Source organism: Phycodurus eques, chromosome 5, assembly GCF_024500275.1.
Source record: "Phycodurus eques isolate BA_2022a chromosome 5, UOR_Pequ_1.1, whole genome shotgun sequence".
Classification (NCBI taxonomy): domain Eukaryota; kingdom Metazoa; phylum Chordata; class Actinopteri; order Syngnathiformes; family Syngnathidae; genus Phycodurus; species Phycodurus eques.
The window spans coordinates 27,544,750-27,564,475 of record NC_084529.1 but is presented as its reverse complement, the minus strand read 5'-3'; the positions used below and the strand labels follow the sequence as shown (position 1 = coordinate 27,564,475).

The 19,726-nt window shown below is 42.2% G+C and overlaps 1 protein-coding gene across 1 annotated transcript in view; it reads left to right on the top strand.

Moving 5' to 3' along the window:
* The window catches only part of megf11 (multiple EGF-like-domains 11), a 69,111-nt gene that overhangs the window by 28,073 nt on the left and 21,312 nt on the right, over positions 1-19,726 (top strand). Inside the window, exons 5-13 of the mRNA XM_061676916.1 lie at positions 2,261-2,507; positions 2,596-2,716; positions 3,796-3,932; positions 5,477-5,689; positions 6,027-6,201; positions 10,313-10,433; positions 14,148-14,311; positions 14,391-14,493; positions 19,342-19,488. Of these exons, the coding sequence (XP_061532900.1) occupies positions 2,261-2,507; positions 2,596-2,716; positions 3,796-3,932; positions 5,477-5,689; positions 6,027-6,201; positions 10,313-10,433; positions 14,148-14,311; positions 14,391-14,493; positions 19,342-19,488 (1,428 nt within the window). The remainder of the gene's footprint in view (positions 1-2,260; positions 2,508-2,595; positions 2,717-3,795; positions 3,933-5,476; positions 5,690-6,026; positions 6,202-10,312; positions 10,434-14,147; positions 14,312-14,390; positions 14,494-19,341; positions 19,489-19,726) is intronic.

Sequence of the window (19,726 nt, the reverse complement as noted above, 5' to 3'; positions counted from 1 at the left end):
TTGGAAAAATATGTACTTAAAATACTCCTGCAAACCTGGTCCTAATTTCAACCACTCAACCTTTAAGGAACCATTTCTGCCACACATGAAGCCATGCACGAGCAGATTTAAAGTAACTTCAATCGGTACGACCCATGAGCCACGCTTGCCTCCTTTCAGCGCGGCCACAGCAGCCATAGAAGCCAAGCGGCAAGTTTGATGACCGCCCTCTGGGCGGACCTGTCTGTATCCGTAAAGGGAATGATCATCTTCCTGCTGTGTGCCTGGAAAAACAAGGTGGCTGGCAACCATGAAATCGGCTTCATTGAGCTCCCACGTTGGCTGATCACACCTCTGGCGAAGCGAACATACAAGACATTGGCCCCTGAGCCTGCAAGCAATCAATAGTGGAATATTCACCTAACAGGCTGCAGAGGAGAGACCTCAAACCGTGGTTTTACGGGGAGCAGTAGAGCAGGTTTTGATGGAGATACGTCAGGGTATACCAATCACTTAAATCAGCACTCCGCTCTCTCAAGAACAATTAGGTTTGCGAGGCAGCCAGCAACCTGGCTCTGGGACAATTTCTCTTGATGTGAAAAATGCCTGTTTATTAACATTTGAAGGATTTGCTCTTTGCTTGCAGTTTGTGGGATTATTGAGTGCCTCTAAACACACCTGTCACGTGCACAGTGTGCGAATCTGCTTGTTTTACACCACTCCCTTAGGCCCCACTTGGTCACGTCATCAGGCTATTTACTTGAGCCCACTTGAAGCAGCCATTTTTAAGTGTCAATATAAAAATACAGTTGGGAGAGCCACCAGTGTGATTAGGGGAGATGAATGTTGTCTCATTGAGGTAATGTCTGCTCAATTACTCCACGGAAATACAATTAGTTTAGCAAAGTAGTAAAAGGTAACAACTTGACCATCGATGCATTTTTGCAAGATTTGCAAGATTTGAGCAGCCGGCACACTGGGTTGCCTACTTCTAGACTCATTTAAGGCTGTTTTGATACATTAGTATACTGTACAGTAATTTAGTTAGCTAAATTAGTAGAAAATATGGAATCACTGTCTCCTTTGCAGCTATAATAACTTCCACTCTTCTGAGAAGACTTTCTATATATCGGGTTAAATAAAAACTGAATTAATTTTGGAGAAAAGAATAAGCCGGAAGCGACGCCTGCGTTACCTCCGGTTTAGCGTAATTTTAATTTTCAGCGTTATAGCACAAGCTATTTTGTCTCGTAAAGGGGCACCACGTCACTTTTTATATGTATAACATTGAGGAGAAAGCGACAAAAAACCTTTTATAAATCTCGTAATCTGAAGATTGCTACATGAATTAGATAAGAGTTCTTGATAACCAGCGGTCTTTTGTCGAACCCAAACACACACAAATAATACAGGTTTTGACTTTTTATAGAAAATGTAATGAGATCTAACATGCATATCGCTGGGGGTTCCTGTTCTCATTAATTTAAACTCAAATATGCACTAATCTGTACTTTTAGTAGACCACAAGATGGACTTACGTTGCGTGGAACAGAATTTAGGCAGGCCGGTCGATCTCCCGAATGTTTGGCCGGTCCGCTCCGCACGGGGTTTTTGGGATGTGGGAGGAAACCAGAGTACCCGGAGAAAACCCACACAGGTATGGGTCGACCATACAAACTCCACACAGGGGAAGCCGGATTTGAACCCGGGTCCTCAGAACTGTGAGGCAGATGTGCTAACCAGTCGTTCACCGTTGCACAGGTTGGTCCTTTAAAAATAAAACATAAAAACTGCAAAACTCCCCCTATAGAGAATTTCTCAATTGTTGTCATTTTATTGCTTTGATTAATTTATTTATCTCAATTTTTGCAAAGGCAGCACGATGGTCAAGGATTTAGCAGGTCCGCCTCACAATTTCGTGGTTCTTGGTTTGAATCTCGGCTCCTTCCTGTGTGGAGTTTGCATGTTTTCCACGTGTTTGTGCGAGTTTCATTGAAGACTAAATTGTCCATTGTTGTGAATGTGAGTGTGACGTTGTTTGTTCGTGTGATCGACTGGCCACCGTTCCAGGGTGCCCCCCACCTCCTTCCCAGGGTCAGCTGGAATAGGCTCAAGCTCACCCGTGACTCTAATAACCACATGTGCTATGGAAAATGGATGGAAGTTTTGCAGAATTCGTATTACTTTGTTGCCAATTGTTTGCAAATTCCCTTATTAAAATGCTGGCACAGCATTTTTCTCCCCCCCTAGTCAACCCAATGTCACTTGTGTGTGCTCGCAGGTTGTGAGAGTGACTTCTGGGGACCTCATTGCAGCAATCGGTGCCAGTGCCAAAACGGGGCTAAGTGCAACCCTATCACCGGGGCATGTGTCTGCACCGATGGATACCAAGGCTGGCGCTGTGAGGAGCCCTGTGAGCCCGGTTACTACGGTAAGGCTTGCCAGCTGCCATGCCAGTGTCTCAATGGAGCCACCTGCGACCACGAAACCGGAGAGTGCATCTGTGCACCGGGCTACACGGGCGCCTTGTGAGTAGCGACGACATTTGACATCGTCTTCTTTCGGTGTCTGTGACTTAAAGGTTGAGTGTCTGACTGTTGACTTGTGTGGCGGCAGCTGTGGAGAGCGCTGCCCCTACGGTAGTCATGGGCCGCAGTGTGAGCAAGGTTGCCCCTGTCAGAATGGAGGCACGTGCCACCACATCACTGGGGATTGTTCTTGCCGCGCGGGGTGGACGGTAGGTCCCTTGAGTTAACTTTTCAAAATGTTCATCCATCATTTACGGTACGACCTTTATAACATAGTTTTGATTCATTATATTAAACATTGTCACTGATGGTGTCGTGGTACACTTGCCTTAAGTTGGTGCAGGCAGCTACGGTTAAGTTCCCGCTCCATAACTGCGTGTACTGCATGCCTGTCTCTTTATTTGCTGTGTGGATGACTTTCGACCAGCCCAGGATATAATCAGCCTTTCATCCAAACTCAGCTGGGAAAGGTTCCAGCTCCCCACGACCCTGAACAGAATAAGCGCAAAATAAATTGATGGATGGATATTTTCATTTCTACAGTATGACCGTTACCTTTCTTTGCGGATTGGCCAGCAGACATCACATGATTCTACAGCTGAGGGATGTGGTGTTACCAAATATGGTTACTTGCCCCTAAAGGGCCACTAAATGTCACCTCGTGTATCTTTTACAACTAAATTATTGGCCGAAAAAGAGCAGAAATACTTTGATCATATTAATAATACACAGAATATATTCCATATTAATCGTGAGTAATTTGTATATTTAATAATATATATGACGGGTACTGAACCAGGGATGTTCGCCTTCATCTTTCATCTTGAAAGGAGATAATTACTTTTAGCTTTCTATTGGTGTGGATCATAATAAAAGGCAGATGGATTGTACTTCAAATCATGGATGTACTAATACGGTAACACCTACAGTCACACTCAGTTGAGCACTGGTAATACTAATTAGAGGCAGCATCATCATGAATCCTGAAGAAAAGATCATCATTTTGTCCATGGATCCTACATACACACCAAATATCTTTTTTTTTCAAATAATGCTAATAGTAACAAACAAATGTCGTAACATTTTACATTATTCCTCTGATCCTCGCAGGCCATATAGAAAACACCTTTTCTAATGAATTTAGATGCAAGATGCCGAAAATTTAAAATGTGAATGTGTCAAAAGTTCCACATTTTCAAAATATTCAATTTCCTTAACATGCAAAATCGGAAAATGGAACATATTTCAATAGTTTATCCTGGAGGTTATATGGTTCTGTTCTTGACAGGGTTCTGTTTGTGGCCAGCCGTGCCCTCTTGGCAAGTACGGCATCAACTGTAATAAAGACTGTTCCTGCCGCAATGGCGGCCTGTGTGACCACGTCACGGGCCAGTGCCAGTGTGCAGCCGGCTTCAGCGGTCGCAGGTACCACCATGACACCCCGAACAACTCAATTTAGTGCACTTTTTTTTAGTGCGCCTACTTTGCATATAGGTCAGACAAAGGGATGATTTATTGATTTCCATGCAAAGAGAGACAGTTTCATGCTGACAAATGCACAGCCTGTAAAGTCCCTCACTGACCTATTCTCTTTGTTGATTTCCTAATGCGCTACCAACCTGTTATTTGAAAAGAGAAAGGAAATGCTCGAATAAGTCCATTCTCAAGTAAAATAAGTAAGTAAAAAAGCCATTATTCCATGTCAAGGTGAGCTGGAAGCTTCCAGTAGTGTTGTAAATGTTTAATTAATCTCGTTCTTCACACTGACCAGTCAGGTTTTCATGTCTCCAGCCTTCATCTTCCTCTACTCTCATCTTGTCCATTGTTCTCACGGTGGGCTACATGCTGTTTGGGCTCTGGTCATTAATTATAAGTAATGGGTTTTTATTAGTCTCATTGAAACCCACACATCTTTTTAGTTCCCCGTGTCTTCCCGAGAAGCCCAGAGAAGCTTGGCTTTATTACTTCAGCTCAGGCAATCATCTCACAGATGGAAACCGTGACAAGGGCTTCGCTTTTACTTGTTCTTTTTCTTTTTTTCGCCAGATTGCGCTCATTCATTTTGTTAGTGGTGAACAAATTGACCTGCTAGTAATAGTCTGGACCAGCCCTGCATGAAGAGACATAGAGTACAATATGATGGTAGACAACTGCTCATAAATGCAAGTCATACAGTTAAGTCTCACTTAGTTTTGATTGACACTGTAGCCAGGTATCCATTTAAAAATATGTAGTTTGTAGTTATGTAGACTATGGTATCAGCCATCTATTGGACTCTGAATGTGTAGGCCAGGAGTTATTATCGTTATAGATGAGCATTTGAATGCACTTTTACTTTACTTTCACATTTACTTTTTGCAGAGAGACGCGCTCATGTTTAGCAGTGATAATGGTTACAAAGTCCAACCCCTGCAGAGACTGTGCAGTGCTGCTCGCTTACTGCAGGGAGTTGCTTTGGAGCAATTGTTTTTCCTAAAATATAAATGAAACATTTATTACTGTATTTAAATGTGTAGATCGTAAGCGACTGTTCAGAAATTCCTACTAAAGATTGACTTGAACTCTGAAGCAGTAGCTAACAAACAACAAGCTAGCGCTTTAATTTCCAATTTCTTATTCAGTTTTCCTTTTAGGATAAATATGTTTTAAAATACTGTGAAAAATGGGATCATTTAAATCATCAAGCAGGCATTTTCTTGGCAAAGTGCTTTTTGATTCTTTGTAATAAATTCACCTTTTTTTGTGTTGTTATTATTAGTTTAGTAGTATGGTAATGCATTATGTATTTTAGTAAGTTTGGGACAAACCAAATTTCTGATTTGTGTATTGAGCTGAAAAGTTTGGGAAACTGCGATTTCAGTATGTGGGCTTATAGCTATTTATCTATCATATTATAACATTTCAAAATGTGTTCAAGGCATCTGAAGTTGGAGTCCCTTCATAAAGTTCTGCATCCCCGCTGTGTACAGGTGTCAGTATGACTGTCCTACGGGCACATATGGCCTGCAGTGTAACCACAAATGTGAGTGCCACAATGGAGCCAAGTGCCACCACATCAATGGAGCTTGTCTGTGTGAAACTGGCTTTAAAGGGCCCAATTGCCAGGAGAGATTCTGTCCTCTGGGCCTCTACGGCCTTATCTGTAACAAGTACTGCCCCTGCAACGCCACCAACACTGTGAGGTAAGTGAATGGCCTTCAAATAAGCACTAGTTTTACTTCAATTTCTACCTCCTTTTTAGCTCTTAAACACCCCTCATTCTGAAGTCTGAACACCTCTCGGCCGTGTCATCCAGTTAGCTTTTCATTGTGACCTCCGCTTCATTTATAATTTCTCAGCATTCATAGTTAATACTGTGTTAATGCTCTGATTATGGCTGCATAGAAGTCACCATAAAGTGAAGGAGAAAGGAGACATCTCATTCATTTAAAAAAAAAAAGCACGCACGCACACACACATTGATGGTCTCATTTCTGTCGTTGCAGTTAGTCTCATCTTTTCTTCTCATTATGCTTCAAGCTGCCACCCACTTTCTGGAGAGTGCACCTGCACTCCGGGATGGATGGGCATTTACTGTAATGAGACCTGCCCGCCTGGCTCCTTTGGGGAGGGATGCATGCTGCCTTGTAGCTGCAGCAATGGAGCTGACTGCCACCCGATCACTGGTACCTGCATGTGTGCACCAGGCTTTATGGTGAGTCTCTATGTGTTTTTCGCATCACAAGATTTTGGATTCAAATCATACAAAATGTTAAGCACTTTGTTGTGTTCATAAGTAAGAAAAATGAGCATTACTGTACCTGTGTTCACTCCTGAAGTCTCGCTCCTATAATAACACACACCACTTTAACCTGGTGGATCTGCTGTTCGGAAAATGCTTTTTTTTTTGCACATAATTCTAAGTGGTTAGGTGATTAAAGTACAACCCCGATTCCTATGAAGTTGGGACCTTGTGTTAAACATAAATAAAATCAGAATACAATGATTTGCAAATCATGTTCGACCTATATTTAATTGAATACACTGCAAAGACAAGATATTTAATGTTCAAACTGATAAACTTCATTGTTTTTAGGAAATAATCATTAACTTAGAATTTTATGGCTGCAACACGTTTCGTAAAAGCTGGGCTTAATGATTATTTGCTAAAAACAATAACGTTTTTCAGTTTGAACATTAAATATCTTGTCTTTTTTAGTGTATTCAGTTAAATACAGGTCGAACATGATTTGCAAATCATTGTATTCTGTTTTTATTTATTTTCAACACAAGGTCCCAACTTCATAGAAATCGGGGTTGTATATCCATCAATTTTATAGCACTTAACACTTTTCCTTTTTAGCGTCGCGAGTGAGCTCGAGCCTGAAGGTGACTTTGTATGAGAGGTGGGGTACATGGTCAAAGGTCAGGGCAGGGCACATATAGTAAAACAACAAACGTGCATGTTTTGTAATGTATGACTAATAAGTCAGAGTACCCGCAGAACTCTCAATGGTACCAAACATTTATGCAATTGCAGAAGAAAACAAAAGGTTCCCTTCTGCATTGGTGCTTGTGTTTAGTAAGATGATTACGCTTTCATAATTAGCACACAATGAAGTTAATTTCCCACTTTTTGGAGAGTATTTCATTATGCAAAATAATATTAAAATCTGATGGGAACAGTCCATCACTATTTACTTTAGTGACCAATTTCTTACGTGACATGCAGTTTTAGTTGAATGAGATTTGACTTCTAATAACGGTATGTTGTCTGTCTCATTTATTTTTCATTAAACTGGTAGATTGACAGTTTTGTCCTTGCTCATTGTGGTCCTCACTAAAGAAAGGAAGGAGACAAAGGACAATATCTGATCTCCATTTCCGTAGTAAATTATTTTTCATTACTTTTTCTCTCTAGGAAGTGAATCTTCAATTTTGCATCGTCTTGGCTTTAATCGTCACACGTGTGTGTCGTTTGAATCGTGTGCTTCGTGTCACTTCACTCGGCGCGTCAGAGAACAGAAAACAACAAGCGATTTCCTGTACTCCTGCACCACTCGCAATCTACACTATATATGTGTCCACTCCGTGCAACCACGTTGTCCCCTTTTACAACTCCTAATTATTTGAACAACTTCAGTGGCGTGTTTCTGGTCTTGCAATCTGAAGTTACAGAGCGAGTGAACCGGGAGAGTGCATTGTGGCCGACGAAGACATTTCAGTGGAAATTGCATTTGTCTTGGAGCGAGGCCTTTATGGCGAATGGAGCCACGTAGCGAGGCCGCAGCCTGTGTCTTAATTTGCTCCACCTGTTCTACCACGCCAGGGAGGTCTGCCAGATCCATGAAACAGACCTTGAGGGCACGAGTCAGATGGGAACAGACGCACTACATATGGAGGATTGGTGTGTGTGTGTGTGTGTGTGTGTGTGTGTGTGTGTGTGTGTGTGTGTGTGTGTGCGCGTGTGGTCAGACGGCTGGAAAAAAAAAAAGAGAGAGACCTTTAACAAAAACAGCACACGACACACACAGAGGCTCTGTCGCCGTGATGTCACCTGTTAGCATGTAACCATTTATCATTTGGCGCCCGATCATTATCGCCCGGGATGCTTTTAAAATGCGCTTTATGATGGCGTCGAGGCTACGATTATCGGCAAAATCGCGTCTCCCCGCTGCATCTTTGTTCTGCTGCCCCATCAAGGGGCCCAAGCAAAAGTGCAGCGGTAGACTGAGTTCCTGCATGCTTGATTTAATTTTGGTAATTGGACATGCTCTTTTTGACTGGGACAAAGTGATTACATGCTGCCTATTCAGGCAGTGTCCCCCCCCCCCCAACATTACATATGTAGTCACCTAACAATATCAGCGCTATGTTTATCATATCTCCATTCCGTTGCGACTGCTGAATATGAATGATATGCTGAGTCTAAGATAGATTCCAGGCCGCCTTTGTTGGTGGCGAAAAGAAATGATTTGCTTGTCTCTCAGGGCTTTCTCACCTCATCAAAAGGTTCGCAGGTTCATTTTCTGTCTTGCTGCATGAATTTTAAGGATGTGCCCGCTCGTCGGGCTGTTAAATGAACTGTTAAGGAGTGAGACTGATTGGTAATTATCAGTGTCATTTGCATCTAATCTCAAGGGGTAGCAAACAAATCAATGTTGTGTCAGCGAGTGGCATTCGTGATAAAAATGCTCTTCAGTTACATGATGATGCCAAGTGGTGGAGGCAAAGGAGAACCTGGTTTCGAGGTCCAACTTGTCACCTCCACTAACTGGGTTGTTACGTAAGGTCCTGCTGCTCCCCTGCAGGGCAGACTGACAGCCGAGTGTTTTAATAATGACTATCCACATGCATGCTTTATTCCTTCTACGGCTCAAAAGGAATATAAATCAGACGGCTAATGAGGGAGCCGTCGTTTGTCTCTCGAGAACGGCCCAACCACAGGTTTGTGCTTCGTGAGGCAGGGAGCAAAGTGGATAGCCGTAAAATCAACGTAGTCATTTTTTGGTCTTAACGGCGCTTGAAGCTTGAGTCAAGTCCAGCGGTCATCTAGCGGCAGCTTGACTGGTTGACCTCCTCCATACGCTTACAAACACAACAGAACTGCCTTTCTTAGCCGTCTTGACGCTGTCATTTGCAATAGAACAAAGGTTTATTGCATCCGAGTGATCAAAATCTCATCGGGAGACGAGAGCTTTTATGTGTCACGCTGGGAGGAGGCGAGTCGTTTTAAGATGCGCCTTCCGCCCTTGCTACCCATGAGCGCATCACCTGCCTTTTGTTAAAACAGAGTTCAAAATGATAATGAGAGCAGTGAGCGGCCAGCGGTCGAGTGAGAGGGGCCCGAGGCCTGCAGTATTCCTGTGAGCCCCTAATTGGAACTCTAAATTATTGTGTCACCTGTCACTCAAGCCTCTGGATGCAATGGGAGGATACGTGTTTGTGTGTGTGTGTGTGTGTGTGTGTGTGTGTGTGTGTGTGTGTGTGTGTGAGGGGCGGGGGGTTCCGGAGACTTTCTGTGATCTCCAGCTTATAGGGACGGATGAGACAGGTGCAGTTAGTGCTCAGCCTTATAAGCAGAGACATTCAAATGGCAGCAGGTTATGGAGTACATGGTGGGCAATACATGTCCTTTATATATGTCGTTCACCAGATGTAATGATAAGGGGCTTAGAGGCTGCACCAGAGTGGCCGGCAGCCTCCCGTCGGTGGTGTTATTAATGTGAGATTTGGGGTTAGCGGCTGACTGTCTCTGATATCCCACACATCTCACTGCCCACCCAGTGGTTGTATCAAGCCCTCTTTTCAGCCAAGCCCAAGACATTATCATCCGGAAGAGGATGTAGAAAATTCTGAGCATCCTCCAATGCACCGTTTGCACAGTGTGCTAATAAAATTCCTTAAATCCTACCCCTGCGCTTACACATGACCCCATGAAACAATAGGAGTCATAATTGGGGGACAATTACATGACCCTTGAAGGCATTACTGTTCGCTAGGATGCAGAACTGAGCTGAAAAATTTAGCCCTGGTCTCTATGGCAACTGAATCCCAGGGGGTATCAGTTCCTTCTTGCTAGCTGGTAAATGCAAGCAAAAACTAATGTAAAACACCATGGTAAAATGCACTGTTCATAGGGATAAGTACAACTCCACATGTTCATGAGAATGACAGTGATAGTTGTATAATAATAATAATAATATTAATAAAAGCAGAATGAGTAATAAAAAATGTTTTCAAGATTTATATCTATAGTATAGGTCAGGCAGAGGCAACGTGTTGCTGTGCTGATTTGTGTCCTCTTGACTTTATTTCCATCACAGGGTGAAGACTGTGCCACTGAGTGTCCTCTTGGTTCGTTTGGACCAAGCTGCATGTCCACCTGCTCCTGCCATAACCACGCTTCCTGCTCGCCTGTTGACGGATCCTGCACGTGCAAGGAAGGTACGATCCAACCGACGTTTTTTTTTTTTTTTTTTAAGTAGCGTAATATCTTCCGACTTCCAATTGTTTGACGGCTGCGTCGGAGTGCCAGTGATCCTCTAATGAAGTGCTGGTGAGGCCTCCTGCTAAAGTAGACATCCAGCAATGCACTGATAGAGCACTATGGCATATTGCACTAACGCAGCGACGGTGAACTCCATGTCGAAAGGGACGAGCTGCTCTCAAAGGAATTGTAGTTTTCTTCGGGCAACCTTCACGGAGGTGAGGCTTCTGCAGCCCTTTCCTCTGTGGCCTATCTGACAGGATATGTCTAATGAGCACTCCAAGGAATGTGGGTCAGTGATGAGGGTTTGTGGTTCAGTCCCATGAGGCACTGGCAGCTAAGTTCTTGTCCAGGATTCTGACCTGATTGGAGAGCTGAGTCTTGCTATGGTGAAGATGACCATGAAGAAGAAGAAAGCTATGAAATGTGTATACAGTGGGACCTCTGTTTTCGTTAATTAATCCGTTGAATAAAACCGAATCATACAAAAACCAAAGTAATATATCCCTTGGGAAAGAATTTAAATCCAAATAATCCGTTCCAGAGTCTGGAATCTCGACACCAAAAGATCTAAATTTTATAGACAATAACTATTTTTTTACGTACAGAAAACCTTTTGAAATATAAGAAACTCATGAAGTGGGTAAATAAACAATAAACAAAGACTCTTGATGGTGTGTATGGAAGATGCGATGTGTCATTTTTGTACTTTGCAGTTTTAGTTGGATTAAATGTGATCAATATGTCATGCCCGAGAGTGCAGGGCACAGTGATGACGTGGTGAGGAGCTGACTGGGTTACGAAACAGTGTTCATGTGTAAGTTCAATTCAATAAACAGAGCAAGCATGTACGCTCCAAAAAGAGTACAAGTTCCTGAGTTTTTGTCTGTTTAAGTGTTATTAAATGCCCTACGCACGGGACGCTGCACGACAAGGTCTTTCTTGAATTCCTTTGTGTTTCTTGCCTTCCTAATCAAATAGGTGGCACTTGGAAAGACTTCAACAGACAGCAAGGCGTATTACACAATCCAAGCTTTTATTAATAACTCAAGGCAATAACAAGCCTCCTGGTCTGGTCGGCAACACTCGGGCAACTTGGGGCAACATCGGCGCAACACATTATGTCAAAAGTAAAAGCGAACCAGTATAAAAACACTTTGACCACTTTTTCTTTGGCCCATAGTGGTCGTACTCAAACTATTTTGCGCTTGTTTATCAAGCGCGTCTGTTAAATAAGCCACAATGTGGTCAGAGAAAGTGTGGTGAAACTCTTAGACTGCTTGCTTTCATTTTGAAGGTCTAACTTTTAAATGGGTCTGTTATGCTGGTGTTGCCTGAGTGTTGCTAAGCAGACTGGGAGATTGTTAGTTGAGTTGTTAATAAAAGCTTGCATTGAGGAATATGCCTTGCCGTCTGTTGAACCCTTTTAACACAAATTACTAGATTATTTGGCACGTGCGTTGATTCCGGGAAATGAATGGCCAAGTCACGTGATTTTTATTTTAATTTTATTTTGTTTGTGCAAAAACCTGGTGGATGTACGGAAAGTGGCGCAAAATTTAGATTTGTTGAAAATGGAATGGGGCGAAAACTAGGGCATATGAAAACCGAGGTTCCAATCTAGTTGGGAAAGAAACTCAAATGAACCAATCAGGAAAATACTGTCTTTTTGTCCTGGGTTGTCGTTGAGGTTTTGTATCACCTTTCTCTGTTCCTTCGCATCACTATTCCTTGCCTACCTCACATCACACTCTGTCTCCAACTGCTCCCCATTATTTCTCTTGCTTTATCTACCCAAAATAAAAAGGTATGCAAATCACAGTGTCCTCGGGCGATTGGTTCTGCACCATCAGAATGCTTATTTTTAACTGGTCTAAACCCTATATGTCAGAATTAGTTGAACAGTAGGTGTACCTTTTTCTGTCCCTACTGTGTTCTAATGCACTCCATATGGCTAACTACTGTAGTAATCTGTACATTGTAGCTACAATATACGGCAACTAACTTTAAAAATAAATAGTACAACCATCCGATATTTGTTCATCTAAAGTACTTTTGGTTGACTAACATTATTTTCAGCAGTTAAGAAATGGATGGTTAAAGGGCGAAACGATGTCACCAAAGCAGCACTGATGGTCAACAACTCTAGTTCCACTAAAATCATGTCCTTGTGCAGCATTGGCAATCATCAGTTTATGGTTTTGAGACGAAAGGTGTTTTTGGAACAGAAGCTTCAACAAACGTAAAGGATGGGAACAATGTAGGCGGGATGGGTTCCAAATACTTATTGTAGATTCTGCTGAGTCATTCTGCTGCTCAGTGTCAAGAACTGCAGTAATTCAGGTAAGATTTGCATTAGGCCTTATGCTATTGATAAATTTAGGTTTAAAAAAAAAAAAAAAAAACAAGTGAGCAGAGGTTCAATAGAGTCTTTAAACATTGTCACCAGGGTCCTGTCATCGTGGAACTTTGCGAGTTTCATGAGATAAAAAGGTGATGATGGCTCTTCTTGTAGTGACACGTCTCCTGTCACTATTTTTGCTTTGCATACTCGGATGTGAGCGCTCGGCACCATCCATCACCACACTGGGAAGAGAGGAGGAAATCTATGCCGGTTGTTAGACTTTGACACAGTCAGTGAGAAGAATGATTGAGGCAATAAGAGGCAACTTTCCCCACTGTTTACCGGCTCAATTGGACTGTACAATCAATACTCTTCTCCATGTTATGGGCCACATATCTGCCGCAGTCAATAATGTACAATATTATGCACAAGCGACGTATCCCCTTGGGGGGAGCTGGCAGGTGTTTCAGACAGCTCTCCAAATTATCTATTTCGTCTCGCTGCATGGGTCCCACTGAATGCAAGAACATCTGAGCGACTAAATCAGATTTCAGGCAGACGGAATTGTGTCGTGAAAGCAAGACTTACAGCGAACTTATTTGATCATTCGCTTGCTCCACAACTTTTTCAACTTTTTGTTTCAAGCAGCATTTTGTCCCCCTCATTATCCAGCATGCGACGGCTTTGCTGCTTGCCAATTTGGTCTACTCTTAAAAATATATATATAAACTCGAGAAAAATGGGTCGATATGGCTGAGAGGTGGAAATGATTGCATTCATTTTAAATTGATAGAACACCTAATGCAAGATGTGGACAGTTACATTTTACATTTATTTATATACTGCCCCCTGCCGGAGGCTAGAATGTTTCCTTTTAGTCCGACTGAATCCACATTTATATCATCTCTCGACCTTGAAAAACACTAAACAGTGGTACCGTGACTAACGAGTTTCAGGTTACGAGCTACAGCTTGGTCGATTTTTATTTTGTGTGTTTTGCGAGATATTTGAATTACGAGTGAGTTTCAGATATGTCCCACTTGAGTGAGGTGAAAGAGTGGCGGGGGGGGGGGGGAAAGAAATTTAGATACTGTATTGTCGTCGCATGTGTGCAAGGAGAGCCGATGCAACTTGCAGCCGTTTACTGAACGGGATAAACAATCAAACACACACATACAGTAACCTTTAAGAACTACCTTGAACTACTGTATGTATACAGTAGACTTACTGAACTTGTTTATCTTATTTTGACTTAAAAAAATAAATAAAATAGCATTATCCATTATAGCTTGTACTGTGTTTGTTTGTTTTCTCCCTATTACTCCAGGGTGGCAGGGTGTGGACTGCACCATCCTGTGCTCCAGTGGTCTTTGGGGTCTGGGCTGTAATCAGTCTTGCTTGTGTGGCAACGGTGCTGCTTGCGACCCAGTCGACGGCACCTGTACATGTTCTCCTGGATGGAGGGGCGAGCACTGCAATGAGCCCTGCCCTGTAAGTTTGAAACTAAACTAAGAGGATATTGCAAATATTGTTGAACAAGGCTTAATAGTGGGCTTTCTTATTTTGTCAGGATGGCACTTTTGGGCTGGAGTGCAGGGAGCGCTGTGACTGCAGTCATGCGGACAGCTGCGACCCAGTGAGCGGATACTGCCGCTGTCACCCAGGCTGGACAGGTTGGTACTTATTCTTTTTTTACATTTTATTTATTTGCGGGGGGTCGCATCAGAGATCATGAATATTCATTTTCTATCATCAAAGCTGAAAGCCACCAGAAACTAGACAGACATCAAATTAACAGAAGAAGACAAATACCATGGCCAGCTTGAGTTGTTAAGCATGTTTACGCACTATGTCTAAGCTGCGTTGCGTTAATTAAATGTCTAATTTGTTTTGCAACTCAGGCAGCAGATCATGTGTATGAGAGATGTTGGGACGTAAGCCCTAAATTAGCGCTCCAACTGGCAAACTAGCTGGCATACAACATTGCTTGTACTATATTACATCCAAACAACCTGGTGACACCAACAGATAAATATTTGAAGCTGGGATCATTATCCTCCCCAAAGTGTGCCAGACAATTTTAAATACAGCTTGTCGTGTATTTATTTTTTGCTCATCTAATCCCATTTATGAATTTTTGTGCCATTTTTCTTCGCATACTGACTTAACATTAGTTCTAACAATGATAACTAATGCAAGAGCTCTATCAAAATATTGGTCTTTACAAAGATAATGAGGATCAGTTTTGATGGAGTGGATATGGACATGTCCACTATTCTGGTTGTAGTCTGCAGTGGTGTAGAACTTCACTGCATCACGTTTCCAACCTTCTCATGATCCTAGTAAGGTAGCCACATAACATGAGATCAGATGAGTCAAAGTGGAAAAAATATATAAAAACTACTAATGACGACATCACGTGGCTCAGTATGGCTTATGTCCTCCACGTGCCAGTATGCACCCGGTACAATATCCGGACATGCTCCTGATGAAACGGTGGCTCTCCTCCCAAACCGGGATCTGGAAACTAATCTGTGGTGCAACATGGCAGCGGTGGGGTGTATGCAACAATACATGACATCCTTAGAGGTGCTCACTTGCATTCAGTGTATAATAGTGAACCAGTTGTAAAATTAACACTGTGTGGTGCCTTATGATATGAGTGAGATACAGTACGATATGATAATTTCTTCCGTGACAACTCTCATAATTCAAAACATTTGTATTTTAAATCATTTTTTTTCTCATTGAAATTCATGGAAATGCCATTCATCTTTTCCAGCCTCCCCCCAAAAAAAACAATGTTTTGGAATGTGATTTTTAATAAGGAAATTAACACTCTATAGTATTTTACTTTATAAAAAAATATAGTAACAACGGAGTTAAATAGAATGTAATAGTAATAGAATATAACAATGAAACAGTTTGTGAATCATGATTAATTCATTGTGGCTCCTACTGATGTCCTCAACTTGGCCACCAAGGGGCAGTATAATACAGTAATGCAGACACAAAGAAGACATTCAAAACTACTGTAAGTGTCTCCGTAAACTGCTGCGAGATGAGTCGTTTTTGCAGATGATAAAGAATAAGTCTCTGAGTATTGTTACAATGTCTCTCTAAATGTGTTGCTCCACCGTTTACGTTAAAAAATCCGTTACTTAAACCACCACATAAATGCTATTCATTAGCCTGTCAATGGTGTTTCCCATCGCGCTAGCATTCGGCTAGCAGAATTTAAGGCAACATTATGCGGTTGTTTTAAATATAAAATGTGTAAGTCTATTTGTTTTGTTTAGTTTGACTGAAAACTAGTAAAACAGCGTGAAGCCTCTTTTTGGAAGAATTGGAAGAATATTATGCATACCCATTGTTAACAGCCCAACGTTTGATTCAGACCTCATTAGATTTGTGCAGGAGTGCATACAGTGATGATGCAGGTTTGATATGATTTCCAATGTTGTTTATAAAATATTTCCTGAGCGGTGATTAGAAAAAAGTGTCACCAAAACAAGTCCGCTTTATTATTGCCCAAACTGAAAACGTTGCATCAGAAAGTCCAATTTGAAATCGGGACGTGGGTGGTTTGTACGCGGGGTCCTCCTGCATGGGTGGAGAGATGCACTCATGGAGGGAATAGCTTCAGCGGGAAGGCTTCAGTCCATACGCTCCGCGCAGCCCTTCTCGTATTCGGCCACCTGAGCTCGGGGCATTGATTCTGGGAAACCGTGGCTGTTATTATCTGCAAGAACGAACCTCTCTGCTCTAAATCCGGCACCGGTCGGGACCATCTGTCTGCCTTAATTGAGTCACGGGGGTGCAGGGCCAGGGAGCAACGTGCTGCCCAGCGGGTTGGACAAGCACGTTTATGCACACTTGAAGCCATAGAACCCTCATAATGGGCTCTTTGAGAGAAGGCGTACAGAAGGCGGGAAGTTATGGTCACAGGAGGCAATCTGAGATGAAGTGAGCTGTCTCAAACAATTGAGATACAGATGTTTTTTTAAGTTGTTGGGATGGCAATCTAGTGGTAAAATTAGAACTCATTGAATACTTCTTTTGAGTATACTGGCCCACTTCCGTTTCTAGCAGCAAGTATACAATAAAGGTACGCAGTAGGACTACTAAAACTTTACACAAATAAAATGTGATCATTATTTTATAGTCTGAGGAGCGATGTGAAGAGTCAGGTGGAAGTAACTGACGAGTTTCATATCTTGCCCAAGGACACTTCAGCAGATCAAGCAACAACTTCCATTTTTTTAAATACTATTTTTCAGGAGGCCCAACCACCAATCCTCTGGTTCACATTTTGCTTACAGAAGGATGACTGCATTATACTGAGTGATGTTTTTAACTTTTGTTAAATCAATTACTAATCAGTTATAGCATCCAACAACTGGTTGTTGGTTTCACTGTTTGGCAAGTTCAACTTTCTGCCATCCTTGATATCTTCTCTCTTCCAAATTCTGATTTTGCGATCACTTGAGCCACAACCATCCATTCCTTACAAAAGGGACTCGTATTCTACGGTGACGAATCATTGTTTAATATTGAGGTACTAACATTTATAACTCGCAAAGGGGCAAAGCAATAAAGCTGAATGCAAGTTCATTCTCTGGTCAGACGGAGGTTGCTCTCGCTGTTCTTACTTCACAATGGTTTATTAAAGCTTTATAAACTAGTAATAGCAAAGCAAATGTATTTTTATAGCGCATTTCATACTCAAGGTAACTCAGTGTGCTTTACATGATTAAAAGCATTTAAAAACAAGGGAAAAAATAAAAATAAAAATAAAAGTACAATTAAAACAGCGTACAGCGTGCAAGAAATATCGTTAAAAGTGGAAATGCTCTAAAGAGTTTTTAACCTGGACTTAAAAACATTCACATTTGAGGCTGATGTCGCTTCTGTTTGCAACTTGTTATATTTGTGTGCAGCGTAATAGCTAAATGCTGCTTCACCATGTTTGCTTTGGACTCTGTGCTCCACTATTTGACCTGAGTATGTCGATCTCAGAGCCCGACTGGGTTTATATTCCGTTAGCATTTCTTTTATTTATTCAGGACCAAAACCGTTTAGTGATTTATAGACCAGTAGCAAAACTTTAAAGTCTAATTCTAAAGATCTTTATTTCCCAAAAATAATTATCTCAGTTTTGTTGTGGTTTATTTGTAGAAAATATTGGCTTTTCCAGTTATTTCTGTTTTAGACAGTCACACAACACCTTAATTGAACTGTAGTCATCTGGAGACACTGCTAGATATAACTGTGTGTCATCTGCATAGCTATGATAGTCAAAATTAAGTTCTGAAGAATTTTACCCAAGGGTAGCATATACAGGCTGAACATAATTGAGAACCATATTCTATAGCAATGGTCCCCAACCACTGATCCGCGGGCCATTTGGTACCAGTCCGCCCCCCTCACCCAACCACATCAAGAAATTGTTGTTGTTTCTTTTGCCCACCCCATCAATGATTAGCATTCGACCGGGACACACCGTCAGCAGCCCCCCTAATTTCATCTCCGTTTGGCACCATTATACCAAGAAGCGCGATGCTCTGTCCGCATTCATTCACTCACCGCAAAGGCACTCGCTGATTGTCTACATTCGTTAATGTAGACAATCGCAAACAAAGTCAACGGATGGACTTCGAACTACATCATGGTTACTGTGCGTACTTTCCTATCCGCTCTGCTCCTCCACGTTCAACCCTTAATATGCCAATGTTATTGTGTAAAATGAGTCCCCATAGTTTGGTGCTGGTCTAATTCAAAGGTAATGCTGTTTTAATGGCCACGCTATTCTCAGATATGTTCACTCAAAGGAAATTTCAAATGAGCTATCAAGATAAAGGCAGGTTCTTGAAAGGATGCGAAGTGTGTGGTGCATACTTTTACATGTGTGCAAGTAACATTATCGTATGTGAGTTAAGAACCTGCATGCGTATGCAGTACACGTGACTTTGGCCCTTAGTTTTCAAAGACGACGACGGCATGCTTGAGAGAAAAGGCGCCGCTCCGATGGATGTGCTAATAGAGCTGCATGCACAGCGAGAGCCCCCGTATGGATGCAACGTTTTCTCGTTTGCCGCTTGGAGCTAATCCCAATGTGCAGTGACACTTCCTACACTGTGCTCATGTAGCCAGAGTGTTTCTTTTTTCCTGTACTATACTCTAAACCGGCTCTGCTGAAAGAGAATGGTAGACAAGCTGGTGCTCTCGGGGGAGGTCGCCCTGTTAATCAGCGCAGCGCACTGGCATGGAGCCTTTGTCAGATCAAAAATAAAGTACATTCAGGAAGAAAAGGGGGAGTCTGAAAAGATTGGCACGAGTTTAAAAAGAAACAGATATCCTCTTCTTTCTTGTTGGAATCGAGAATCCATGCTGAGTAAACAACCCTTGGCAGATCTGCTATGATATGACATTGGGAAATCGGCTCTCGTGTGGTGTTACTGCAGGATTCTTGGCCTTCTTTGCACGCTTTCATTATAGGTGTCATTGTCGTGTGCCTGCAGGAATCCACTGTGATAACGTGTGCCCACAAGGCTACTGGGGCAACAACTGTTCACTCAGCTGCCCATGTCAGAATGGAGGCTCCTGCTCTCCTGAGGATGGAACATGTGTGTGCGCACCTGGATTCAGAGGGACTTCTTGCAAAAGGAGTAAGTCACACGAAATCCACGGACTCTTGAGCCAAAGGAATAAAACGGTGTGCTTTGACATCCATGCAGCTTAGGGTTTTTTGGGTTTGATCCAGAGCTTAGGCCTGTTTTTCTTCTTTTTTTAAACTGGGGACTCTGAAACTAATGTTTTCACTCAGCAGTCTAGTTCGGTTTGCCATTGTTCGGTTCTGAGCTGTAACCGATATCAGGCTTGGTTTTCCACCTCAGAGAGTAAGGA